Source organism: Ursus arctos, unplaced genomic scaffold, assembly GCF_023065955.2.
Source record: "Ursus arctos isolate Adak ecotype North America unplaced genomic scaffold, UrsArc2.0 scaffold_19, whole genome shotgun sequence".
Taxonomy (NCBI): Eukaryota; Metazoa; Chordata; class Mammalia; order Carnivora; family Ursidae; genus Ursus; species Ursus arctos.
This window is the reverse complement of record NW_026622863.1, coordinates 49214798-49241199: the sequence shown is the minus strand read 5'-3', so window position 1 is coordinate 49241199 and position 26402 is coordinate 49214798. Positions and strand designations below refer to the sequence as shown.

Genomic DNA, 26402 nt, shown 5'->3' with positions numbered 1-26402 from the left:
GTTCCCAATCTTTCTTTCTTTCTTTCTTTCTTTCTTTCTTTCTTTCTTTCTTTCTTTCTTTCTTTCTTTCTTTCTTTCTTTCTTTCTTTCGTAGGTAAGTAAGTAAGCTCTACACTCATGTGGGGCTTGAACTCAGGAACTGGAGATCAAGAGTCACATGCTCTAGAGACTGAGCCAGCCAGGCACCACCCCCCCAACTCCCCAATATTTAAAGTAGGGAGATTTCACAGGAGATGTGCACTTCTGGCTTCTCTTCGGAAATGGAGGGATGTGGCCCCGGAGGGAACCAAGTCTGAGAACCTAGAGAAGCCCAGTTTTGCTCAGGTCTGGCAACCCTTCTCACCCAGCCCAGTGTCGGTTGCTCAGACGACTCGCCCTGTGGTGACATGGTTGGGCTCGGGGTGTGACATAGAGGGAATGGAAGGTGCAGAGGAGCCAGAGTTCCAGAGTCCCGGTGGAGGGAAGGATATGGGGTCACCAAGTCCAAGCGAGGGAAAGAGTGGCAAGGAGAAACTGAGAAAGGGAAGTGAAAGCCAGGAGGCAGGGTGCGAGCATGTCAATGCAGGGGCTGCCCGGGCATGTCCCATCAGCTGCTAGGGGTTTCCTTCTCGCCCTGAGTCCCCCGACAGATTTGTGGCAAGAGTGGCCAGGTGTGCCTGCTTCAGAGTGTGTGCCGGTCAGTGGGCCGGTTCCCAGGGACCCGTTACAGGTGTGCTTCGTGACTGTTGTGGGGGGTCAGTTTTTCTTCATGTCTGTGTCTGTGAGGGTCCATTTCTGGCAGTTGTAATGTGTTAGCTGTGAGATGGCATGGGTGTGTTTGTGTGTCCCTGTAGGAGTGTCACCTAGATCAAGCTGTGTGTCCAGGTGTCCCTGTGACAGGGGTGTGTGCGTGTGTGTGTGTGTGTGTGTGTGTGTGTGTCCACCTGCACCTATCAGGAAGCGAGTGTTTCCTGAGAAGCTCTCCGCCTCGGCCCGTGACTGCATGTGTGCTGGGGGTGCCTGCTCCGTGGCAGTGTTTGTGAACAGTTTGTGGGTCCCCGTGTGCTCATCAGTGTGGGTGTTTGCGCAACACAGTCCCGTTCCTTGTGTCAGTCGGCGTGTCCCTGGGACCCTCTCGGCGAGCCGGTCAATGTATTTGTGTCTGGGTGTGTGAGTGTGTGCCCCAGTCAGCGTGCGAGTTTGCAAATCCACACCCCGGTCCAGGGTGTGCATTTGTGCGAGTGTGGCCCTGTGTCTGTGAGTCGGCTTGTGGCTTGTCCCCGTGGCCCTGTTAGCACGTGACTTTGTGTACCCGGGAGCGCCAGTCGGTCAGTCTGCGTACACGTCTCTGGGCGCGTGTGTCTGTGGGTCCCAGTCAGTGTGTCAGTGTGTCAGTGTGTGTGTCCGGCTGTCCCACGGCCGGGCGGCTCCCGTCCGCACGCCGCGGTCCTGCTCGCCGCGGGCCAGGCCCCGCCCCGCCCCCGGCTGCAGGGAAACCCCCGCGCGGAGGTAGGGGGCGCGGCGCGCGCCTGCAAGTCCCGACTTGTCCGCGGCGGGCGGGCGGGCGGGCGGGGCCGTGGCGTCACGCGGGGGCGGGGCGTGGGACCCGCCGGGCGGGGGCGGGGCGGGGCGGGGCGGCCGCCGAGCGGGCCGGGGATCCGCCGGGCGGCCTGAGACGCGGCGCGAGCCACATGCGAGCGGGCGCCTGGCGGCGGCGGCGGCAACGGCGGCAGCAGCAGAATCGGCAGCGGCGGCCACGACGCGGACGCGCCTGCAGCCCAAGCGGGAGCAGCAGCAGCCACAGCCACAGCAGCCGCCACTGCAGTTAGAGCAGCAGTAGCAGCCGTCTCAGCAGCAGCAGCCGCCGCAGAGAGCGGCGCTCGGCGGGCGCGCCCTCTTGAAGGAAGCCGCCCGCCCCCCATCACCGCCCCCTCCGGCGTGTTCATGCCCCCGGGGTGAGTGTGCGCACCCCGAGTCCCCGCCGGCCGCGATTGGCCAGGCCGGGTGGGCTCCCTGGAGGAGGTGGCAGGAGTGCTTTGGGATAGCAGTGGGGGCGCGCTGCATTCCCACACCGTGTCTCCCTCTCTCCCCACCCTCCATCCCACGAACGACCCTGGGTTGGGGTCGCTGGGTGGGAGGCACTAAGGGTCTGGGAGCGCAGGTGCCTCAGCGGTCTGGCGGGTTTGTTTACAAACAATGGGGTGCGGGCTCGGCAGCGCCCCCTGGCGGCCAGTGCGGGCCCGGGGAAGTGAGTCGACCCCGACTGCCCCGGCCCCCGCAGTCCGGGAGGGGCGCGCGCCGGGGGGGGGGCGGTTTGTAGGGGCGGCCACACCCCAGGCGCGCGCCCGCTGGGGGCGGCGACAGGGGGCGGCTCGAGGGCCGTGGAGTCTGCGGCTCCTGCGGGCGGGGGCTGCGCCCCAGCAACAGCCGGTTATTGGCCCCTCGCTCGCCTGGCGGGCGGGGCGGGCGCACGTGGCGGCGGCGGGGTGGGGGGGTTGTGCTGTGACAGCAGAGGGGGGCGTCTGGGCCCGCCGTGGGAGCGCGCGTGTGCGGGGTTGTGGATCTGCAGGTGTCTCGCCTGGGTGTGTGCGTGTGTCTGGCTCCGAGTTTGTGCTGGGGTCTGCAGGGGGTGGTGGTGTCAGTCCAGGGGAATGTTGGGGCTGTGGCCCGTCGGGGTGTGTGCTTGAGTCCCCATGTGTGTTTGTGTGAGGTTCTGTCTGTGTGTGCCGTGCCCGAGGGGTGGGTGCTGTTTATGTGTGGTGTACCTGTGTGTGTGTGTGTGTGTGTGTGTGTGTTGTGTGCTCTGTGAGAGTTGTCTGTGTGTGCTGTTTGGGGGTGATTCTCTGGGTCTGTGTTGCCTGCCTGCGCTGCAGTGCATGGCTGGAGTGTGTGTGTGTTGCTTGAGTGAGCTGTGTTTGAGGGTTTATGTATGTGTGTCCTGCCCGATGTGCTGTGTTTGTGTGTGCTTGTGTGTCTTGACTGTGTGTACTGTCTGTGACTGTGTGTATCTCCAGGGCATGTGTCTCAGCTAAGCGTTTGTGATGGTGTGCTTGCTGAATGCAACGTCTGTTTTCTGTCCAGGTGTGTGTGTGAGTTTGTGTGTGTGTGTGTGTGTGTGTGTGTGGTGGGGGGTGTCTCGGTCTGTGTTTGGCTTGTGTGTCTGGGAATTGAGGATCTCAGCTCTGTGGGGTCTGTGCAGTGCAGTCAGTGGGTGTTGCTGGCAGCCTCTCGGAGTGTGGGGCTGTGTCTGAGCCTGTGTGTGTGTGTCTCGTGTGTGTGTGTGTTGGGTCTGAGGGGCTTGTCTCTGCGATCGGCTGGCTCATGTGTGTCATGTGGGCTGCCTGTGTGTAGTGTTTATGTCAGTCACGTGAGACCAGTGTTTTCTGTGGGTGCTTTAGGTGTGCGCGCCGCCCGGGCCGTGTGGGATTAGAGTTAGCTGCGGTGTGTGCGTATGTGTCCGGGGCTGACAGTTGGTGACGGTGTTTTGAGGTTGGCGGAGGGTGAGTGGATGTCTGCTCTTCTGCATCTGTGTGTCCATGCCGGCCAGTGTGGTGATGCTTCTGGGTCCGATGACAGGAGTCTGTGTGTGCCTGATTTACATAAGTCCTGGGGTCTGAGAGTTGGTGACCACGGGGGCGTGTTTCGCTTGTGTTGGTCTGCATGTGGCCGTGGTTGTCTGTTTGGTGTTGATATTTGCGTAAGTCTCAAGGTGTGCAGGTCTTACCGCGTGGGTGTGTGTCTGAGAAGTGTGACGGTGCCTGTGCAGTGTGTTTCTGTGTTTGCGGCGGCTGCACTGTGCGTGTCCACGGGCATATCCACAGCGGGTCAGTGTGTGAGGTTCTGACAGTTTGTGTATGTGTATGCGCGGGGGACGGAGGGGATGGCTTCTGCGTTGCGTACGCACTCTTCTGATGGTCCGTGGGTATGTGTATGTCCACGTTTTGGTCGGGGTGTGTGTGTGTCTTGTATTGGGTAGCAATATTGGACACTGGAACCATTTCTGTGCAAATGGGAGACGAGGTGGGAGGTCAGGCTGACCGGTCCTGAGTGAGTCCTTACATGTGTGGCATGTACCCTTCAAACCCCCCCCCCCAAGTAGTCTTTGCCATTTGGGTCCTGCATGAGTCACTGTGTGTGCCCATCACTGTGTTCCGGAAGTTAGCCCCACCAGCCCATGCCCTGGGTGACTCCCCGGCTGGGTGAGTTTGTGTTCTGAGGCTGTCTCCCCTCATGCACACACACACCTGACAGACTCCATCTGGGTCCTGTGTGAGCCCTTGGACTTGCTGTGCGAGCCGTCCTGTGCCTCCTTGTCCGTCGTGTGCACCCATCACCATATGCATGGGAGGCTGTCCCCAGCGGCTGGGGCCCTGCGTCAGACCCTCGGTGGGCACGTGTCTTGTGGGGCCCTCGCACAGGCCTACAGTGCCCCATCAGGGCCCTGTGTGTTGTGGGAACCTTCCCTGGGCTTTCCTGGCCCCCAAATGTGCTGATCGCTGTGTGCAGGAGTGGGGGTGTCCTGTGTACCCCAGGTGGGGTGTGTGTATCGTGGGGCCCTGATGCCCCCTGCACTGCCCGGCTGACCGCACCCCTCTCCCCCTGTCCTGCAGGCCCCAGGGAGCGCCATGGCCCGAGCACGCCAGGAGGGCAGCTCCCCGGAGCCCGTAGAGGGCCTGGCCCGCGACGGCCCGCGCCCCTTTCCCCTCAGCCGCCTGGTGCCCTCGGCCGTCTCCTGCGGCCTCTGTGAGCCGGGCCTGCCCTCCGCCCCCGCCGCCCCCGCCCTGCTGCCCGCTGCCTACCTCTGCGCCCCCACCGCCCCGCCCGCCGTCACCGCCGCCCTGGGGGGCCCCCGCTGGCCTGGGGGCCCCCGCAGCCGGCCCCGAGGCCCGCGCCCCGACGGTGAGTGCCGCCCTACACTGGCGCCCCGGGATGATGGGAGCCAGGAAAGAGACACTGAGGAACTGGAGAAGTGGGAGCGAGTGGGGGTTGGTGGCGAGCCGGCCGGGCCACAGGGAGGGTGTGGCCAGTGTGGTCTTTGTGTTGCAAGAAGCAGGAAGACGGAGTGGGAGGCTGGGGGTGGGGGGAGGCCGATTGGGAAGTCCCTCCTGGAATCTGACTGCAGTCCCCGAGTTGCAGCCCACGGCCTTTTCCGGGCCCGGGGCAGCAGCTGTTTCCCAACCCCCCTCCCCTAGTCTGGGTCTCCTTAACCTCCCCGAGGACTGTAGTTGGAGAGAGTGTGGGCAGAGCGGAGAGGACTGTCACTTCAGGACCGGGGGGTGGGGGGGGGAGTGCTTTCGCCTTTATCTGCATCTCTGGCCAGGGCCGCCCCTCTCCGCAGTCCGGGAGGAGGAAGGAGAGGGGGAGGGGCCATTGTGTGGGGAAAGTGGGGGTGGGGGAGGCGAGAGTGGGAAAGTGAGTCTTGGGGAGGGAAGGGTTAAAGGTCCCCTGCCGGATGGGCTGTTAACCCTGTGGTGCCCTGCTAGCCCCATCCCAGCGAGCTCGCTCGGTGGCAGGGAAGATTGTCCTGCTTTCCCTCTCCACCCCAACCCCTCACCCTGTCCCTGGAGCCCAGGGAGGTCAGGGGAGAGAAAACTTCCCCGCTGTGTTCCCTGGAAGCGGGGCAAGAGGGGACCCGATTTCAACACCACAGGCACAGGTGTGGAAACTGAGGCCCCGATTTTAGGCGTTAGAATCCCTCTCACCAGGACCCGGTGCGACTGGAGGGAAGCAGAGACTGCGGGGCGGCTCAGAAGGGGGTGGGGCAGGAAGGCATCTCCCGAATCCCAGCCCCCCAGGTCCGGGCTCGCTCGGAGGCAGCCAGTCTGGCCTTCTGGTCTCCGTGCCCCTGCCACATCCGGGGGTGTGGCTTCACTGTGGTTGGACTCCAGAGGGCAGGAGACCTGAGGCTTGTGACTGGGTGTAGTCAGTCGCCGTATCCCTATGTGACCTTGGGCCACTTCTTAGGGTGGGCCTCAGTTTCCCCATCTGTTAAATGGAGCCGGCAAAATTTGGTCCCGTTTTGGAATAGTGGGTCGGATAAGAGGGAGGACGTCCAGACTAGCACGGGTAGTGGGGTGGTAGCTGGCCAGGCAGGTAACCCCCAGAGAGGCCTCCCCAGGACCCCTTCTTGCTTTCTGGTGCCTGGCGAGCAGAAGCTGAGAAATCTGGCTTTAGGAGGGGAGAAACGGAGTGGCTAGAAATGAGGCGGGGAGCAGAAAGGAAACCGGGAGGCTGGAAAAGGGAGAAGCGGGCCATGGCTAATTGGTCCCTTGGGGCCACCTCTGGGCCTGCAGGGGTGGTGGGTGCTGACCACGCGCCCCCTCCCCCCCGGCTTTTCCCAGGTCCTCAGCCCTCACTCTCGCCGGCAGAGCAGCACCTGGAATCGCCGGTGCCCAGTGCCCCGGGGGCCCTGGCGGGAGGCCCCACCCAGGCAGCCCCGGGAGTCCGGGGGGAGGAGGAGCAGTGGGCCCGGGAGATCGGGGCCCAGCTGCGGCGGATGGCGGACGACCTCAACGCGCTGTACGAGCGGCGGGTGAGTGCTGGGGGCGGGGTAGACGGCAGGTGGGACTTCCCGCCCGGGAGGGGGCTGCGGGCGGGCCCCGCCAGATGTGCGGCAGCTGCTGCCCGGCGCGGCGGGGTCGCGCTGGGGACAGGCAGGTGGGAGGGGCGGCGAGCCCGCGGACCTGCCGAAGGGCCCGCGCCGCGGCTGGCACAGGCCGAGCGAGGGCCGGGACCGCCTCGAGCGCCGCGGCGCGCCCGTGCCCCGCGGCCGCGGGGACTGAGGGCGGCGCTCGGCGGAGCGGCTCATATATCCCGGGCTATTTATAGCCGGTGAGTCAGCAGCGGCGGCGCGGCCGCGCCCGCCCCTCCCACCCGCCCGCGCGCGCGGCGGGCAGCGCGCGACACAGCTTCCCGGGCGGCGGGGGGGCGGGCCCTGGAGCCCCGCCCCGCGGGAGGCCCCGCCCCAAACCCACGCCTCGGCCTCTCATTAAAACCAAATCTTTGAAGCCTATGGCGTAGAACAGAGAATAACAAATATCAGGGCGCCGACTACCCCGCTCTGTCCAATCTGAACATTACACCCGTATTGCTTGCTTAGTAAAAGAAAAACAAAACCCGGATGTTGTCAAGCCCCTTGTTCCCCTCCCTGACCCTCTCCTCCTCCTTTCCAAAGGAAGCCTCTCAAGGTGGCTCATCCCATGACTCCGCAGGTGTTGATTCTTTTACTACCTGTTATCAGGCCGCAAGCAATGCTTAGGCATGCGGGATGTTTTTGGCTTAATATACGTGATGTGGTGTGTTCTCCAAACTTTCCCCCCTGCATTACACTTCGAGATTGATCCATGTGGGCAAAGAAGCTTTTAGCTCCTACATTTTCACTGTTATGTAGCATTCTGTTGGATCAACGTGTAGTTATCCTTGTTCATTTTCTCATCGACGGATATTTAGGATTTAAAAAAATGTTTCAACTTTCATTGGCTTGGTGTTTTGGGGTTTTGTCTCTTCCCAGTAATGCACATCTGCTGTGCACCTGCGTGTACCTCCAGAGCAGATACCTGAGTGCTCTGCCCGCCCTAGCTTGCTCTCAGAGATGACGGCGCGTGCGGGGCGGCACCCCGCAGCAGTGAGACAGTGGCAGGCTTTCCAACGAATGCCATTCTGATGTGCCCCCTTTGCTACCTCCTGGCTGCAAGAGTTGGTGGGGAGTGCTGAGAGGGCAGGGATTGGTACAAGGCGTCCCACAGCAGCCTCACACCACTAGCATCATCGGGGTGGTTTATCTGACTTTGTTCTCATCTGTCAAAGGAGTTTCTCATCCTTCCACGGGGATAAGACTAGTGGGCCCTGCTTATTAGCAGCGGGCCTGGCCAGGCACTCAGGATAGGGGGTGGAAGAGTGCTACAGCTTACCTTTAATTTGTACTGGTGGGGAGTCTTTTCTTCTCTGTGGCTTCCTTCCTTCTCACTTGCCTAGCAATTTGGAACTGAGAGGGTCCTAGAGGCCACCCCAAGCCTTCATCCTGTTGCTGGAAAGAGGGCAGGGGTTAGCTTTGCCTGGGTATATTTCTGTGCAGCGTCAGCACAGAAGGTGAACTGTTGTTTCCAGGTCTTGTCTTCCACAGATCGTTCTAGAATCACTGAGACCATGGGCTGCTCCCTGCTCCCTTCTCTCTCACTTCCCAGCCTTTGAGGGGAGGGCAGGACAGGCTGCCATCCAGCCTCCCCACCCCCCACAGCCCTGGCTGACTTTGGTTGGGAGATGAGGGGAGCACTTGCTGGGCCTAGGCATTGTGCTGAGGGCATTCGGTCTGCGTCCTCTCCGTCCTGTTCTGTTCTAGATGAGGACGCTGTCCTCCCTTGAGGTGACGGCATGGGCCCAGGTGGTGGGAGGAGCTGGGATTTGGACCCAATTAACAATAATAGTACCACCGCTGAGGGTTGGTTGAGAATGTAGGTCACTCTGAAGACCGTGCCTCCCTCCTCGCTGCCCTTCAGCCTGACCACCCCTGTCCCCGTGGCAAGCCCACTCTAACTTCCTCCTTTCCCTCTCCCTAGAGACAAGAGGAGCAGCAGCGACACCGCCCCTCACCCTGGAGGGTCCTGTACAATCTCATCATGGGACTCCTGCCGTTACCCAGGGGCCGCGGAGCCCCGGAGATGGAGCCCAATTAGGTGCCTGCACCCGCCCGGTGGACATCAGGGACTTGGGGGGCAGGACCCTCCCACCTCCTGATGCCCTGGCCAGCGCGGGGGACTTTTTCTGCACCATGTAGCATACTGGACTACCAGCCCTGCCTGTCCCAGGGGCAGGCCAGGGCAGCCACTCCAGCCCCAGCCCCGGCTTAGCCTGGGTGCACTGATGGAGATGTGGACTCCTGGGCCCCTGGCTGGGAAGCCAGGGGAGAGAGGGCTGACGGACTCAGCGTCTGAAGGCAGCGGTGACGGAGAGGGTGGGGACAGAGCCGCCCGCCTCTGCCGCCCACCACCATCTCAGGAAAGGCTGCTGGTGCTGGCTGCCTGTTCCAGCTGCAGGGGTGACACTGGGGGGAGTCTCCCTTCCAGTGCTCCTTCACTTTGGGCCTGGCCTCAGGCCCCTGGTGCTTCCCCCCCTCCTCCTGGGGAGGGGGCCCGTGAAGAGCAAATGAGCCAAACGTGACCACTAGCCTCCTGGAGCCAGAGAATGGGGTGGGTCTGATGGCTGCCCCAGCCCAGCGCCCAGCCGTCTTCCCTGAGCCAGCCGGCGGGTGGTGGGCATGCCTGCCTCACCTTCATCTGGGGGTGGCCAGGAGGGGCCCAGACTGTGAATCCTGTGCTCTGCCCGTGACCACCCCCCCGCCCCCATCAATCCCATTGCATAGGTTTAGAGAGAGCACGTGTGACCACTGGCATTCATTTGGGGGGTGGGATATTTTGGCGGAAACCGCCCCAGCCTTAGTCCCCAGGGCGAAGCGCTGGGGGGAAGACGGGGAGTCAGGGAGGGGGGGAATTGCAGAAGAGGGAGGAGTCTGGGAGCGGGGAGGGATGGCCCAGCCTGTAAAATACTGTATATGCGCTGCTGTAGATACCGGAATGAATTTTCTGTACATGTTTGGTTAATTTTTTTTGTACATGATTTTTGTATGTTTCCTTTTCAATAAAATCAGATTGGAACAGTGGATACTCTTTCTGCTTTCTTTCCCCCTTGAATGGTCTGGTCCAAGCCTCTGTGACCCCTATCTGGGACAAAGTGGGAGAGGCAGTCCTCAGAGCACTTCTGGCTATCCAGCTGTATCCAAAGGGAGGCTAAGGAGCATGGGCGCCACTGTATACACCCAGGCTTCATGCATCCCTACATAACTACCATTAAAAGCAAAGCCCCATAAGGGCAGGGCTTTGTCTTGTTTAAGATTTTATATTTAAGTCATCTCCACACCCAACATGGGGCTCGAACTCACAAGCCCAAGATCAAGAGAGTCCCACGCTCCACCAATGGAGTCAGCCAGGCACCCCCAAGGGCAGGAGGTTTTGTTTTGTTTTTGCTATTTTTCAGTGCTTTATCCTCACTTTATCCCCACTGGCTAAAGTATGCCCTGGAAGCCCCATATTTACTGAATGAATGAATGACCTAGAACGTATTCAGAAGCACCACTATGAGGAGTCCTGAGGCACATGTCAGGAACGAGGCTGACCTTGTCGCCGCCCTCATGGAGGGAGAGCACCTCAAGCTAAGATCAAAGTGAGGCTTCACCCATGCGGCTGCCCTAAGGCCTAACACGCTGCCTGGCATAAAAGGCCTGTGATTAATATCAGAAGGGGAACTCCTACTGTTATCTTCCTGAAAACAGGGCAACGGGGCAAATGCTTTCCTTATGCCCTCTCCTACACGACTGACACAGACACAGGTTCGGATCCCTCATCGGGAAGGGGAAATTCAGGGGAAATGGTCCTTCTGAAAGATCAGGGTAAATGGGGCGCGATCAGTTTGGAAAGGAATTTGGCAAAAGCTTGCCAGACATAAGATGCGCGTAAATGCTAGCAAATGCCTTCCTGGGTGTCCTCCCTTAGAAGTTCATGTGCACAACTGTCCAAGGGTTGGCAACTCGAGAGAACAACTCCCTGAAGTCTCCAACAGCAGTCGAACGGGTGTCAAGTCTGCTCACAACAGAATAGACAGCGGGTAGCTGGAATGAACTAGAACTCTACGAATAAACAACGGTGAGCAAAGTAAGAAAGCAGGTGGCAAAATGATGGCGGTACCTGGGCGTTTATGTTTCTCCATATTTTCCGTTGGACTTAAATGCTGTGCACAGAGGTCAAGGCCCCCGGCGGGCGGGGGCGTTCACACCCAGCTGCCTGGCTGCCCGGCTGCTCCCCAGCGGGGGATGCTTCCTACTCCTGCAACCAGCAGCTTCCCCTTCGTAGTAACAGTTCACGGAATTACTGATATGGCTGAATTAGGCCTATTGATTTTATTATTTGTTTTCCCTTTTCGTTCCGGTTTCCTCTCTCCTGGCTTCTCTTGGATTATTTGAATACTTTTTCCAGTTCTTTGAGATTTTGCTCTTGGCGATTCAGTCTTCAGTACTGCTCTAGGGACGACACACACAGGCATAGCTCTTTCCCGGTCTATTTAGAGCCCGTATCGTATCACTTCACTTCCACTGTAGAATCCGCCACTGCTCAGGCCACGGGTCCTTTCCACATCTCCCACCATTTTGTGCTGTCGTTGTCACACGGCTTACGTCTCCACACATCACAAATCCCGCAAGGCAATGGCATATATTTTTTTTTTTTTAAGATTTTCCTTCTTTGAGAGAGAACACAAGCAGGGGGAGGGGCAGAGGGAGAGGGAGAAGCAGACTCCCCACTGAGCAGGGAGCCCGACTCCAGGCTGGATCCCAGGACCCTGAGATCATGACCTGAGCTGAAGGCAGACGCTTAACTGCCTGAGCCACCCAGGCGCCCCATAGCTTTTGCTTTAAAATCATGTAGATTTAAAGAAATGAATAGTCTTTAGCAATCTTTCCCCACTGGGTTACCATTTCTTCGACGCAGCCTAAAGTTCCAAGTTTCTCCTGGGATAATGTCCCAAAAGCCTGAAGAACTTCCGTTAGCATTTCGTAGTGTATTTCTGCCAGTGACAAGTTCTCTTAGTCTTCTTTTATCTGAAAATACTTGTTTTCACCGGTTATAGAATTCTGGGGTTGACAGTTTTCTTTCAGCCTCTTGACGATGTTGTTTCGCTGTCTCTGGTCTCCGTTTCTGGAGAAATCCAGGATTACCTGAGTCATGGTTCCCCTGCTTGTAGTGTGTTTTGTTTTTGTTAGGCTGCTTTCAAGGCTTTATTTAAAAAAATCTTTGCCTCTTTTTAGACAGGATAATTCCTATTAATATATTTCTAGTGCACGAAGTCTCTCATCCTCATTCTATTAGGTCTACAAGTGGACCTTTAAAATTGCAAATACTCTCTTTTCACTGTTAGAACATCCATTTTGTTCTTTAACATTTTCTATTTCTCTGGTGAGACTTCAATTTTTTCTATTTCTCTGGTGAGACTTTCGATTTTTCAACATTACACAGGTGTTTTCCTTTTACCTGTGAGCATAGTTGTAATAACTGCTTTAAAGTCCTTGCCTGCTAACTCCAACACCTAGATGGGTTTTTTGTTTTTTAATGCAGGCTCCATGTCCAACATGGGGCTTGAACTCATGACCCCAAGATCGAGAGTGGCATGCTCTACCCACTGATCCAGCCAAGTGCCCCCTAACACTTGGGTTCTCTTGGTCATCTAGTCTGTTCCCTTGAGAATGAGTCACATTTCCCCAATTCTATGTATATGAGGTAATTCTGCATTGTGTCCAGATATTATGTTCACATTGTAGACATTCTGGATTCTGTTATAGTCCTCCAAAGAATGTGAAAGGTCTTGTGGGGATATTTGTATTTGCTAGACCTGGCCTGCTGCAGTGGGCGACAGTGTAAATCCCGATGGCTTCAGTCCTGCTTTGAGTCGGCCCCACACATCCATAGCCAGGTGGTCAGCTAGAGACTTAAGCTGAATTCATCCATGTCCTCTGGGGGAAGGGAACTTCCCCGGCGCTCTCCTTTCCAGTTGCTGTGGTCCCTCTAGGCTCTGTCCTCTGGTTTTTCAGGCCAGTAAGAGCTGTTTTCTACCCGAGTTTTGGCTGCCTGGTGCAGTGCCCGGGCCTGCAGCCCACCCTCGGGCTAACACTGTAGAAATGAACACACACCAGAAAACTCATACTGTGGTGGGCTCTTCCTGCAACTTTCAACTCGCCCTCTCCCCGAAGTCCATCTGCTTTTGATCACTCTCCAGAGCCTCCCAGTAGTTTTCGTTTTATTTCTTGTTTTTGGTATTTTGTCTAGAATATAGTTTATTTGCAGGGGGGTGGTTGTCTGTTAGAAACTTACTCTACCACACCAGAAACAGAACTTCTTTATTTTCTTTTTTTTTTTTTTTTAAGTTTTATTTATTTATTTGACAGAGATAGAGACAGGCAGCGAGAGAGGGAACACAAGCAGGGGGAGTGGGAGAGGAAGAAGCAGGCTCCTAGCAGAGGAGCCTGATGTGGGGCTCGATCCCACAGCGCCGGGATCACGCCCTGAGACGAAGGCAGACGCTTAACCGCTGAGCCACCCAGGCGCCCCCTGTATTTTCTTTTTAATAGACCTAAACCTATTATTTTTTAGGACTGAAAGTGGGGAATCCTACTCCACTATCCAGGTTAGATGGAAAAAAGCCAGGGACAATCAAAGTCAGAGATGGCCATATTTTATCAGCAAAGGGCTCCTAATAAAACAAAACGAGGATCAGTTGTTCCAGGGGAAAGGAAACACCTAAAGTCATCTCCATGGCCTTCTCTCTTGGAACCAAGGTGCTGAGCGGTCCCACAACTTGGCAAAGCGGACGCTCAGAGCACCTGGCAAAAGAGATCCAGAGCCGAACCTCTGCCACCGGCCAACTAACTGTGCCCCCTCAAGCAAGCTAATCCCTAACTGGAACTGGCACTCCTCATCCACCTCCAGTAACCCCATGGTTGTTTCTGGAAGGGAGAGATTTACTTTTCATTGTTCATATTGTTTTTTCCTTCCTTAAAAACTATGACTGCGTCTTTGTAAACCTCTACACACACCTATTACCTATCCAAACGACAAATGACATGTAAGAATGCTACCACGCTAGTCTTTTGGAAGGAAGCAACGCCTCAAATGCATTTATATACTCTATAACCACAGCCTCGGGCTTTGGGGAGTCTTTCCCCAGTGTGTGCAAAGGAAACCAGCTCAATGTCACTCAACAGCAGACTGATTAAATAGGTTATGGTTCATCTGTGGTTCTGGAATTCGATGCAGAATGCACTGACAAGGATGTCTAAGACAGAGTGAGAAAAAGCAAGTTGCAGAGTTATGCATGATAGCAGCTAACATGGAGCAACTTCTACTCCAATAATGTATTCCTTCATTTAATTGCCACACTAACAGAGGAATATACTACTATCACCCCATTTTATACATAGGGCAACAGAGGCACTAAAGGCCACTTGCCCAAAGTCACATAGCTAAGCCGTAAAGTCTGGGTTTCAACCTGACAGTCTGGAAAGATTCACTGTCAAAGGCTGCCAGGAGTGACCTCTGGGAGGTATATATGAAAGTGGATACAGCTAACATATCCAGAAAGCATCTCACATTTCTCTCCAAAATCCTGAGTTTAGCTAGGAAGTCAGCTGCTCCTGCTATGTGGCCGACATTGAGCTACCAAGCCCTATGAGGCAGTGGGGAGGAATCTTTTCACCCCTGTGTATGCATTTTGCTTGAATGTTTTACTATGAGCTTAAAAACAAAAATCTACCTACTCTTCTGGATCCAGCTGAAGGCCCTCCCCTCAATACCTGGGCCTGCCTGACCGTTTTCAGTGGCGACTACTAGGTCTCAGGATCTTGTGAAGGCAAAGCCCGAGTCGCTGTGCGGTGGCACCACTAAATAAATGTCCACTAAGGGTCTTGCGCAGAAGCCTTCCCGATGAGCCCACATTCCATCCCTTACTTGCTGCGTCAGGCTGTTCCCTCATCTGCAGTATGAGCACAACAGCATCGACCCCCAAGGGGCTGCTGTGAGGATTCAAACAACTTAGCTAAAGTGCAAGTATTTTGAAAGGTACCAGGCAGGTAGTGTGAGCGTGTTAGCTGTTATTAAACTCTTTTGACTTGCCAACTCCAACCTAAGCCTCCATTTTTCCATCTGCAAAGGGCAAATAGGACATATACCTCAAGATATACACTTTTGTAGTTACCAAAAAATATGCAAGAAACTGACAAAATGCGTCTGCATTGCAAAGGGAAACCACAGAATGTGGGGCTCTGATGGGACCAGGAGCCTTTTATTCTAATTTTTTACCTTTGTGTGTGTGGTTTTCTTTTTTTTTTTTAAAGTAGTACCTGGGGCGCCTGGGTGGCTTAGTCATTAAGCGTCTGATTCAGCTCAGGTCATGATCCCAGGGTCCTGGGATCAAGTTCTGCATCGGGCTCCCTGCTCAGCGGGAAGCCAGCTTCTCCCTCTCCCACTCCCTGTGCTTGTGTTCCCTCTCTCGCTATGTCTCTGTCAAATAAATAAAATCTTAAATAAATTAATTAAATAGATTAAATAAAGTAGTACCTGTTCCACTAGAATGTTCTGAGGCTTCAACTTAACAGAGTTTGGTTACTATACATCATACACAGACAGCAGAAGTGAGTATGGAGTGGAGAGACCTGGCAGCCCCAAAGACTGCCCACTTCCTTTCATCTGCTAACTCGAGCATCGCAAAAGTATTTGCTACCTTCACAGATAAGATCCTCCTTCCCAAGTAGCTACATATCTCCTGGAGGTATTAGAGACCACAGGGTGATCATTGTGCTCTTCCCGGAGACTTGGGGAAATCCATTTTTATCATGTAATATGGGAGAATATGAAATTTGAAGAAATGAGAATAAAGACAGTTCTTGCCTGGGGCTGGCAGCTTCCAGCACCACCCCAGATTCCCAAGGGGTCTTTTCTGGATGACTCAATTTCTGCCATGAAAGGTACAGGGGTAGAAAAGTTTGAGAAGCTTCCAAGAAGATTCTAGGATGACAATTTTGTTTTTATCCATCCAGACCCACCTGCTCCCCCTTGTGACCAAGGCCCCACACTGCAAAAAGGGTGTAGTTGGCTCAAAATGTGAAATAAAGGGTGAGATTCATTCATTGATAAAAACATTGCCCTTGGTGCCCCCGACTTGACGCTGATGGGGTCCAGAAAGGAGCCTCTCCAGAAACACAGCCCTAGCCTCACCTACGGAGGAGGAGAGGTGACCAGGAGGGTCAGGGAATTGACAGCCTCCTCCCTGTGGAGACTTTTTTCTTTTCTTTTCTTCTCACTGGAGCAGGACTGAAACAGGAAAGGAGTGGATTTGTTCAAACTGGCCAGACTCACACCTCACACAATTTTACAATAAGGAGAAACCCCAGGACTGTGATGAGAACTGGAGCATGCTTGGGTTGTCGAGTCAAGACAAACACAGCCATCCCGAACCAATGAAAGCTTTGACCCCTACCAGCTGTGGGACTTGAGGCACATTACTTAAGTGTCACTTAACTTTAAAATGAGGCCACTGCCCACTCTGACTCCTCACAGTGCCGGCTGCACAGGGGATCCACACAGAAGGCAGCAGCAGTTTCACATCTTTGACTTCTTGCCCGTTAATATAATTCTTGTCACTGAGAACAGCCATTATTGACCTGAATTAGTCAACACAGTTGGAACCAGAAGCTTCTATGCATTCTAGAATTTGAGCAATCTAACTCTCGTTGCATTTCCCAGAAAAAAGGTGGCAGGAATTGTGATGGAGGGGAGGAATCTCTGAGTCACACTGAAGCATCCAGTGAGATTTCTTTAAGTTAAAAAAGGCCATTGGTAGGATCACTCCCTATCACAGGAAGAGATTTGTAATGTGGAAGAGAAACAAGTAAATCCTAAAGCAAATAACTTTATTTCTATCATTCCTTTTTAAAGAATCAAGGAAATATAGAAAATATAAAAAAACACAAACAGCTGCGATTCGGGGGTAAGGAAAGGACTGACACAGCCCTTGAAAGCAACAGCTTCCAGGACGGTCTGAGCCGCATCAGGGATGGGGGGGGGGGGGCTCTGATCAGACAGGCTCCTTCGTCCTCGCTTGGGCCCCAGTAAATCAGAATCCTCAGGGGGTGGGACCCTGGAATCTGTTTTTTTAAAACAAATTTTCCCACTAACATTCACTTTGCGAGGTCTCGCCCTAATGCCCGAGGGAACTTTGGTAACATTTCCTCTCTTCCAAAATACCGGCTGAAACCCAACTAATCCTGAACTAAAACTCAAGAACAGCACACCACATACCACCTGTTGTTTTGCAGGATCTCAAGCTCTGGAGGAAATACATTCCGCCTGCCGTGTCTTTTCCTCTCTGGGGCACCTGTCTGCATTTGGAACTGTGGCTGCGCTAGTGTTTCATCGGGCCCGGCCTCACTCCCCACCTGCAGTCATGCTCTTCTCTGTATGACATCAGGCAGGGAGTAAGTCCAGGAGGTGGCAAGAGGCTCCCAAGCAACAAGGCGTGCTGGCTCCTGGCAGGCGTCTCCTGCGGTAGCCCAGAGGGCTGGTGATGCCGTGGCGGCCCCAGGACAGAGGGATGCGTCAGAGGGGGCGTTCGGGTGACGGCTGGCAAAAAGCCCTCGACAGTGCTGGGATGGAGACAGCCAGTCCCTACGCCCCTTGCTGAGCAGCTGCTGGTGCTTGGAAGTCACACATCTGTACAAGCTCATTGCTCGCAGGAAATGGTCTGTACTGGTCCAATGGCTTCACTCTCCCCCCACCCCCGCCTGGAGCGGCCTTCGTCGGGGGAGGCGGGGACGGGGCACACGTGCGGTCAGGCTGCAGGTCAGCATTTCCAGGGCTGCCAAGTCTTGGGCTCACTTGGGGCCGAGGCACTCCACAATGCCACTCCCCTTCATGCCATCAAAAAAGAAGAAGTTGTTGTGAGGAGGGTCTCTTTGAGACAGGGCCTGGGAAGAAAAACAAGAGGGTTCAACTCAGATGCCTTTAAAAGGCTAATATGGAGAAAAAAAGAAAGAGCCCTCAAAAACCAGATCTTCTAAAACTCAGCAGCGGTTCTCAACAGAGGTTGATTTTGCTCCCCAGGGGCTCACTGGCTATGTCTGAGCCACGACTGTGACTGCCATGTGTCTGCGCTGTCCCTGATCACCTGTGCACCTCCGGACAGATCATTTAGCCTCTTGGAACCCCATTTTCCCCACATAAAATGAAAACAGCACATGTACTGTCCTCAGCATTGAGAGAGATGGTGTTCCTCAACCATGCTGAGAACAGCTCCACCAGAGCAGCGCTGAGGGCGAACACAGTGATAATCACTTCTGGCTATCCGACTGAGAACGGCGGCGGCCTCATCACCTGCAGGACACACACTGACGCAGACACGGCTCTTCTAGGAGGAGACACGCTGCCTGCCTTCGTCTGCACGACGGGCCAGGGCTGGGATCCAGAGAACCTTAGAGGTGCTATTTAGCCATGGAAATGGTGATTATCTTGTGGGGTTAACAGAAGCACACGGCACTTTTAAAGCTGGGGCCAGACCTCCTGAAACCACGTGCTGAATCATGTGTGTACATGTGTGTACTGGAGAAAGGACTCACAGGTGTCAGTGAGTTTTCTAAGAGGTTCTTAACTCAAAAAGGGTTGCCATTTAAAGACGAGGACATCGTCCAAGCATGCCACTAGGCAGGGTTTAAAGGTTCCCAGAAGAGCCATGCTTGTCACTCATAGGGCAGGACCTCATGTACAAGGTTAGGAATGCACTCTAAACACTCTGAACTTCTCTTTGAATTAAACACCGATCTCAACCTGTTTCTTCCTCTGTAAAATGGGGATAATTATACCTACTTCAAGTGGCAACTCAGCCACCCATCCATGGAAAAGTTCTAGAGCATCGACTCTGTGCCAGGTATCACGCTAGGTACTGAGGACTCTGAGGCACGCTTAGGACAGAAGCCAGCTTCTCTGCACATACGTGCAGAACGGGGCATCCACAGCACATGCTGCTATAGTTCTGGTGAACACGAGATGCAACCGAGCTTGTAATACGTCTGGCACATAACAAATTCTCAAACAGTGGGAGCTGACATGACTAACAGGAGCCAGGGATCCCTTACCATGATCTGAGGACCCCAAGCACTCAGCCAGGTGGAAGGACCCAAGAGCCCACAGTTAGAACTCCTAGACCCTAGAACTCAAGTTACAGGACATGACACGAGGGAACCCAGTGGGGCTGCCGCCGCCACCATCACCGCTATATCACAGACAGGGAGGCCAAGTGCGGATGGTGGGAGACGAAAGGGGGGCTGACACCTAAGGAAGCGTAACAGAACGGGGGACGTGGACAGAATACGTGGTGTTTGGAATGATGGAAGGAAGGAAGAAAATGAAGAGGATTTGCCCTCCATCTCCTAATGTTTACTTGTTACGGTCAGATGGTCCTCAGGAGAGAAAAGGGGGGGGGGTTCATGCAGCCTTCAGATTGTGGGACCCTGGTGCCAGCTGGCTGAAGGCTGAATTGTGTTAAGTAAGGCGGGGGGTGACAGGGACAAGACACCAGGCCATGGGGTGAACACGGGGCAAAAGGTAAAGTGCTTCCCAAGCAAGATGGGGGTAGGGGGAGATTCCAAACACACCCAGCAACCAAGAATGCAGAGTACTCTGGCTGTCTGGGATAAACAGAAACAAGATGAGGGCAACAGCTGTCCCCAGCAGGCAGGAAGGAGGGGGCTGCATGAGAGGTTAGGACTGAGACGCGGGGAAGCCACCGCAAAACAATGGGGTCAAGGCCAGCCGCCCTGACCCCTAATCTCCATCCCACATGAAAAACCCAGGGAGCAGCTTTTTGGTGAGATGTACAAAGAGAGGCTGAAGGCACAAAGACAGCGCCCGGGTCCATGCAGACAGCACCTGAAGCACAAGGGCCAAGTGGTGAAGGGCACAGGCTCAGAGACCAGACTGCCTGGGCTCAAGTCCTGGCTCTACCACTTCTCTGCACCTCGGCTCCTCCTTATGTATCAGGGGTGCTCACAAAAGTCCTACCTCACAGGGCTGTTGTGAGGAAAAGACGAGTGCATCCTTGTGAAGAGTACAGGGTAAGCATTTCAATAAATGATGTTACTGCTGTTGTCACTGTAGGCTGTAAAAACGAGTATGTTCCCTTGCGATTCTCCCATCAGTGTGCTCCTTCCTCCTGAGTCTGTCCATAGGCGGCCTCAGAATCCTTCTCAACACAGTCTTCCGGGCAACCACAACTGACTTCGCAGACTGGGCATATAAGCTACAATTTTCATAGCAGTCTGAACTAAGCAGAAGGCGTGAGCAAGGAAATAGGTGTGGCCATCATATCCCTACTCTTCTTCTTCCTCTGAATCTCCCTGGGGCTCGTCCTACTCCCTATGACATAGAATGTTGGATTTAGGGAAAGAACTTGGTCCAGAGAAAAGGATCAGGGAAGAGAGAGGAAAAAAAAAAAAAGAAAGAAAAAAAAAGTCTTAAAGATGGGAGGACTATCAAATTGAGTCAAATGTCTCCAGAGCAAATTTACGGACTTCAAGACAAAGTAGTGAGAGCTGGATCTCCAAATGGTCCCCTTAAGCTCAAACACATCATGTAAACAAGCACAGGAAATCTTTAACTAGGCATGACTCGGCTCCATGAAAGAAAAGGACAGGGGCACCTGGGTGGCTCAGTTGGTTAAGTGACTGCCTTCGGCTCAGGTCATGATCCTGGAGTCCTAGGACCGAGTCCCACATTGGGCTCTCAGCTCAGCAGGGAGTCTGCTTCTCCCTCTGACCCTCTACCCTCTCGTGCTCTCTCTCTCTCTCTCAAATAAGATTTTAAAGAAAAAAAAAAAGAATTTCTGAAAGAAAGGAACAAAACATCATTGTAAATCTATGGAAGCAGCTGAGAACCTACAAAAGGCAGATTGAATGTCTTTGGGCAAATATCAAAGTCGCAAAGAAAGTATTTGGGGACATGCTATAATGCTGACAACCAAAATGTTCCAGAAGAGACTCAAAAGACTGGCTGTGCTAGTTACTGGCTACGTGACCCCAAGTGAAATACTTCCCTTCTGAGAGGGACAATGACACCAAACCTAATGTGGTCACAGGTCACTCACTATGGAGCCTTATGGGGCTTCTGGGACAGTACACGCGCTCCACTGGTACTGAGCGCCCCCTTTGGAACACACACCCTTGGTGTGTGCATTAACAAGACGAAGTTCTGATGCCATGGTCATGGACAGAGAAAAACTGCACCAAGTAGAAGTCAAGAGCACAGGTTCTGGATCCCATCTCTGGGCCTCAGTCTCCCCCACTTTAAATGGAGATCATGAGAGTATCCATTTCGTAGAGCTGTGAGAAGCAGAATACATGGCAAGTACCATAAGCACCACGTAACTCATCAGTATAGTTTAGGGGAGAGTCTGCAGACAGTACCTGAGGGATGTTATGCCCAGCTCTGGGTTTAGCACAGACTAGACACTCAAAGATCACCGGCCGTATGCTCATTTGGACAGGCTGGAGAGAACAGGATGAGGTGGAAAAGTGAAGAAAGGAAAAAAGCAGGGCATGAAATGAGGATGAATGGGGTCAAAGAAACCAGGCAGCTCTCTAAAGTAGCCATGGGTTCTCTCAGTTGGCACACTGACAAGGCCATGGTGGATCAGCGATCTTCTGCTTCAAAGGGACTCTTTACCTTCACAATTTCCTGGGCCAGGATCCCTCCAACCACCGCACACACCGGGGCCATCTCGGAGAAGCAGTACCTAGAAGAGAAGACAAATGAAATGGAGCCCCGTGGAAGAGGAAGGCTGGGAGGACATCTGACAAAGGTCAGCAGTGGGCTTGCCTGAATGAAAACCTCTCCTACCAGGAGGAGTCAATTCCGATAGCAATGCTAATGCTGGCACCTAGGCGTGAAAATGAAATCTGCTCCAGAAGGTTAGCTGGGAAAGACCTCTGAACCTTGCAAGGCAGGCAGGAATTGTTTCACAACATTTTTTTTGTTTAAGTTAAAGGAAAGACTATATCTGTGCTTCCTAAAAATAAGGTCCAACAAATATCAGATGTTTCAGTGCCCCGGTCACATTCTCGCAATTCTCTTCTTACCCACATTGGGCAGTGGGTTCTATCTGCTATTCCCAGACAAATGTCAGGGAGAAGGCCTGTGTTAACATGTAGGAGGGACGGGAAATCTGGGGCCTGAAATGAAGTATGGGGGCAGAAAGTCTCTGCTACTCACAGAGATACCAACCCTTGTAGGCCAAGATGGGGCATCCAGAGGACAAATCTTAGCTAATAGTGTTACCTGCCCCTCCAAATCACCACTCCTGGGCAGTATAACACTCTTCCACCACCTCCCCAGAGGAAGTGAGCTCTGCCAGTTTCCAGCCCTGAACACGAAGCTATTTTTTAAATGAGCAAAGTGGAACACAGAGAAGTTAAAGGGTAGGCTTCCCTAAGGAACCCTACCACGGGAAGACTACCTCCAATCTTTCCAGTGTGGTACACATCCTTCCTAATTTTTAAAAGTGCACATATCTAAACATATATAATTTAAAACCCAAGTAATATTAACCATTATTCACTCTGCTCTTTACCCTATTGATGGATATTTAAGCTGTTCAACATTGCAAACATACATCTTGGCATAGGTGTCCAATAATTCCTTTTTTTTACAAAAAGGTTTTATTTATTTGACAGAGAAAGAGAAAGCACACGAGCAGGGGGAGCAGCAGGCAGAGGGAGAAGCAGGCTCTCCGCTGAGCAGGGAGCCTGATGTGGAGCTTGATCCCAGGACCCTGGGATCATGACCTGAGCTGAAGGCAGATGCTTCACCGGCTGAGCCACCCAGGCGCCCCAGTGTCCAATAATTCCTTATGGCAAATTCCTAAATACAGAACTTCTGCATCCTGACACACTGTACCAAAATGCCCTCCAGAAAAGCTTTGCCATTTCTACTCCCACCAACTGTGTGTGAAGATGCCCATCTCCTCACACCCTAGCGGCACCAGCATTCCCCTCTGTGCAACCACAGAGGGAACTTTTCCTCTGGATCATTCAGGTCCTTTACAGAACTATATAACAGAGAACTATACCAAAGAAAAAACTAGTCACTCCTAATCCCACTACTCAAAGATAATCAAGTGTAGAAATACTTTCCCTTTAAACAAAACACACCTATATTCTGTGCCGTCATACTGTACAATTTAATATTCCGCTTTTTTTGCATAAAAAGTATATTATCTCAACAATATTCTAGAGAACCTAACCAGCACTAAATGGGATTTACAACCACGAATGCAAGGTTGGTGTAATATCTGAAAAAAATCAATCAGTGTAGTATTGCCATATTGACCAAATAAAGGGACCATAAACACATGATCTCAACTGACAGAGGGGGAAAAAAAAAAGCATGTGATAAAATATAGCACCTCTTCATGATAAAAACACTCAACAAACTGGGAATAGAGGGAAATTTCTTCAACCTGATAAAGGGCATCTATGAAAAATCCATGGCTAGCATCATACTTAATGGTGAAAGACTGAAAAGGCTTTCTTCCTAAGATCAGGAATAAGACAAGGATGTCTGCTCTCACTACTTCTTTTTTTTTTTTTTTTTTTAAACGAGGGGTTTATATTTACAGGCTTCAAATTCTCCTTTTCTTCCTCCTACTTCTTTTTTTTTTTTTTTTAAAGATTTTATTTATTTATTTGACAGAGATAGAGACAGCCAGAGAGAGAGGGAACACAGGCAGGGGGAGTGGGAGAGGAAGAAGCAGACTCATAGTGGAAGAGCCTGATGTGGGGCTCGATCCCATAACGCTGGGATCATGCCCTGAGCCGAAGGCAGACGCTTAACTGCTGTGCCACCCAGGCACTCCTGCTCTCACTACTTCTATTTGACTTGTACTAGGGGTTCCACCCAAAGCAATTAAGGAAGGAAAAATAGACGAGACTGCCAGATTGGAAAGGAAGAAGTAATACATATTCACAGATAACATGAATCAGTATCAGTATATAGAAAATACTAAGGAATCCATAGAAAAATTATGTGAACTATTAAATTTATTCAGCAAGGCTGCAGGAGACAAGATTAATATACAAAAATTAATTATATTTCTATACATTAGCAATGAACATTCTGAAAACGAAATTAAGACCTCCATTTACAATACCACCCAAAAGAATAAAATATTTAGGAATAATTAAACAAAAGCTATGCAAACCTAATATTCTGTAGACTACAAAACATTGTTGAAAAAAAAGATGTAAATAAATGGAAAGATATCCCATGTTCATGGATCAGAACACTTAACATTGTTAAGGTGGCAATACTCCCCAAATTTAAACTATGTATTTGGCACAATCTCAATAAAAATTCTAGCTGCCTTTTTTTGTAGAAATGCAAATTTCTACATCCTAAAAATTCATTTGAGAATGCAAGAGACCCAGACTAGTCAAAAGAATCTTGAGAAAGAACAAAGTTGAACAACTCACATGTCCCAATTTTACAACTTACTACTACTGCTACAAAAGTAATCAAGATACTGCGGTACTCGTATCCATATGGACAGACATACGTATCAGTGAAACAGAAATGAGAATCCAGAACTAAAGAAATACTGGTCAGTTGATTTTTGACAAGGGGGACAAGACCATTCAATGAACAAAGTCTCTTTTTAACAACCAGTACTGGACAACTGGGTCTCCACATGCAGAAGAATTAAGCTGAACCCCTTACCTCACGCCATGCACAAAAGCTGACTCAAAAATGGCTCACAGATCTAAATGTAATAGCTAAAACTACAAAACAGAGCAGTAACGCTTCATGACCTTGGATTAGGCAATGATTTCTTAAATACTATCATAGGAAAAGCACGTTCTTTTGTGAAAAAGAAAAAAAACCAGATAAACCGTATTTCATAAAAATTAAAAGGATACTTCTCACTTCAAAGAGAGGGAAAGACAACCCATGGAATAGGAGAAAAATTTTATGAATCATGTATCTGATGAACGACTTGTATTCAGACTCTATAGATAACTCTTTTAAGAGTATTTATTTATGGGGCGCCTGGGTGGCTCAGTCATGAAGCGTCTGCCTTTGGCTCAGGTCATGATCTCAGGGCCCTGGGATCGAGTCCTGCATCGGGCTCCCTGCTCAGCGGGAAGCCTGCTTCTCCCTCTCCCACTCCCCCTGCTTGTATTCCCTCTCTCGCTGTCACTGTTGGTCAAATAAATAAAATCTTTAAAAAAAAAAAAAAAGAGTATTTATTTGACAGCGAGATAGAGCAACAGTGAGAGCGAGCATGAGCAGGGGGGAGGAGCAGAGAGAGAAGCAGACTCCCCACTGAGCAGGGAGCCCAATGTGGGAATTATCCCAGGACCCTGGGATCGTGAACCGAGCTAAAGACAGATGCCTAACCGACTGAACCACCCAGGCACCCCTCTATAGAGAACTCTTATGATTAACAATAAAAAGATAAACCAAGTAAAAATTGGACAAATGATTTGAATAGACATTTTGATAAAGACCATATACAAATGGCTGGTAAATACATGAAGAGAAGCTCTACGTCATTAGTCATTAAAGAATGCAAATCAAAACAACACTGGAATATAATTTATTACCCACTAAAGTTAAATTAACAGACAATAACATTTGTTGGTAAGGATGTGGAGAAACTAGAAACCACACAAAGTGCTAGTAACTGGTAAAGTGGTGTGGCTGTTGTGGAAGACAGTCTGGCAATTCCTCAAAATGTTAAACATAGAATTACCATATGAATCATTAAATCCGCTCTTAGGTATACACACCCAAGAGAAATAAAATCTTATGCTCATACAAAAACATGTGAATGTTTACAGTGGCTTTAATCTTTAACTGCCCAAAACTGGGAACAACTCAAATGCCCTTCCTCTGGTGAACAAACTGGTGTATCCATACAGTAGGACTACTGCTCAGCAATAAAAAGAAATGAGCTATCCAAGCATATAACATGGATGAAATTTTTTTTTTTAAAGATTTTATTTATTTTTTTTGACAGAGATAGAAACAGCCAGTGAGAGAGGGCACACAAGCAGGGGGAGTGGGAGAGGAAGAAGCAGGCTCACAGCAGAGGACCCTGATATGGGGCTCGATCCCAGAACGCCGGGATCACGCCCTGAGCCTAAGGCAGACGCTTAACCGCTGTGCCACTCAGGCGCCCCAACATGGATGAATTTCAAGTGAATTAAGCTAAGTGAAAGAACACAGACTCTCTTAAGCAGGTTCCACACCCAGCGTGGAGCCCGAAGCAGCTCGATCTCACAACCCTGAGATCATGCCATGACCCGAAATCAACAGTAGGACACTTAAGTGACTGAGCCACTCAAGCATCCCAAGAATCTTTCTTTCTTTCTTTTTTTTTTTAAGTAATCTCTACACCCAACGTGGGGCTTGAACTTATAACCCTGAGGTCAAGAATCGCATGCTCTACCGATGGAGCAAGCCAGGCACTCTGAATTCATGGAACTTTTTTTTTAAAAGATTTTATTTATTTGAGAGAGAGAGAGAGAGAGCCTGAGACAGAGCACGCACAAGCCGGCGGGGTGGGGGGGGGGAAGAGCATAGGGAGAGGGAGAAGCAGACTCCCCGCTGAGCAGGGAGCCCGATGCAGGGCTCCATCCCAGGACCTTGGGATCACAACCCGAGCCAGAGGCAGAAAGACGCTTAACAGACTGAGCTACGAGGTGCTCCTGGACCACTTTCTAATACCATACACAAAAATAAATTCAAAATGGACGAAAGGCCTAAATGAGAGACAGGAAATCA

General features: G+C 52.0%; 2 protein-coding genes across 2 annotated transcripts in view; one reads left to right on the top strand and one right to left on the bottom strand.

Annotated features, from left to right (window-relative positions):
• Positions 1–1645: 1645 nt before the first annotated feature.
• On the top strand, positions 1646–8752 carry BBC3 (BCL2 binding component 3). The gene is made up of 4 exons (XM_026481972.4): positions 1646–1934; positions 4590–4878; positions 6321–6511; positions 8535–8752. Exons 2-4 carry the CDS (start codon positions 4605–4607, stop codon positions 8649–8651), a joined length of 582 nt encoding a protein of 193 aa, XP_026337757.1. The 5' UTR covers positions 1646–1934; positions 4590–4604; the 3' UTR covers positions 8652–8752.
• Positions 8753–16466: 7714 nt separating this feature from the next.
• Positions 16467–26402, bottom strand: part of SAE1 (SUMO1 activating enzyme subunit 1) — a 74042-nt gene continuing 64106 nt past the window's right edge. The window contains exons 8-9 of the mRNA XM_026481974.4: positions 21285–21354; positions 16467–17536 (exon numbers count right to left, since the gene is read on the bottom strand). Coding sequence (XP_026337759.1) covers positions 17444–17536; positions 21285–21354 — 163 coding nt within the window. The 3' untranslated portion in view covers positions 16467–17443. The remainder of the gene's footprint in view (positions 17537–21284; positions 21355–26402) is intronic.

Excerpts from the sequence above, each read along its gene's own strand:
- BBC3 (XM_026481972.4), top strand. The coding sequence starts at position 4,605 with ATGGCCCGAGCACGCCAGGAGGGCAGCTCCCCGGAGCCCGTAGAGGGC. Across the intron at positions 4,879-6,320 it reads CCGAGGCCCGCGCCCCGACG|GTCCTCAGCCCTCACTCTCG; the intron begins GTGAGTGCCGCC and ends GGCTTTTCCCAG. Across the intron at positions 6,512-8,534 it reads ACGCGCTGTACGAGCGGCGG|AGACAAGAGGAGCAGCAGCG; the intron begins GTGAGTGCTGGG and ends CCCTCTCCCTAG.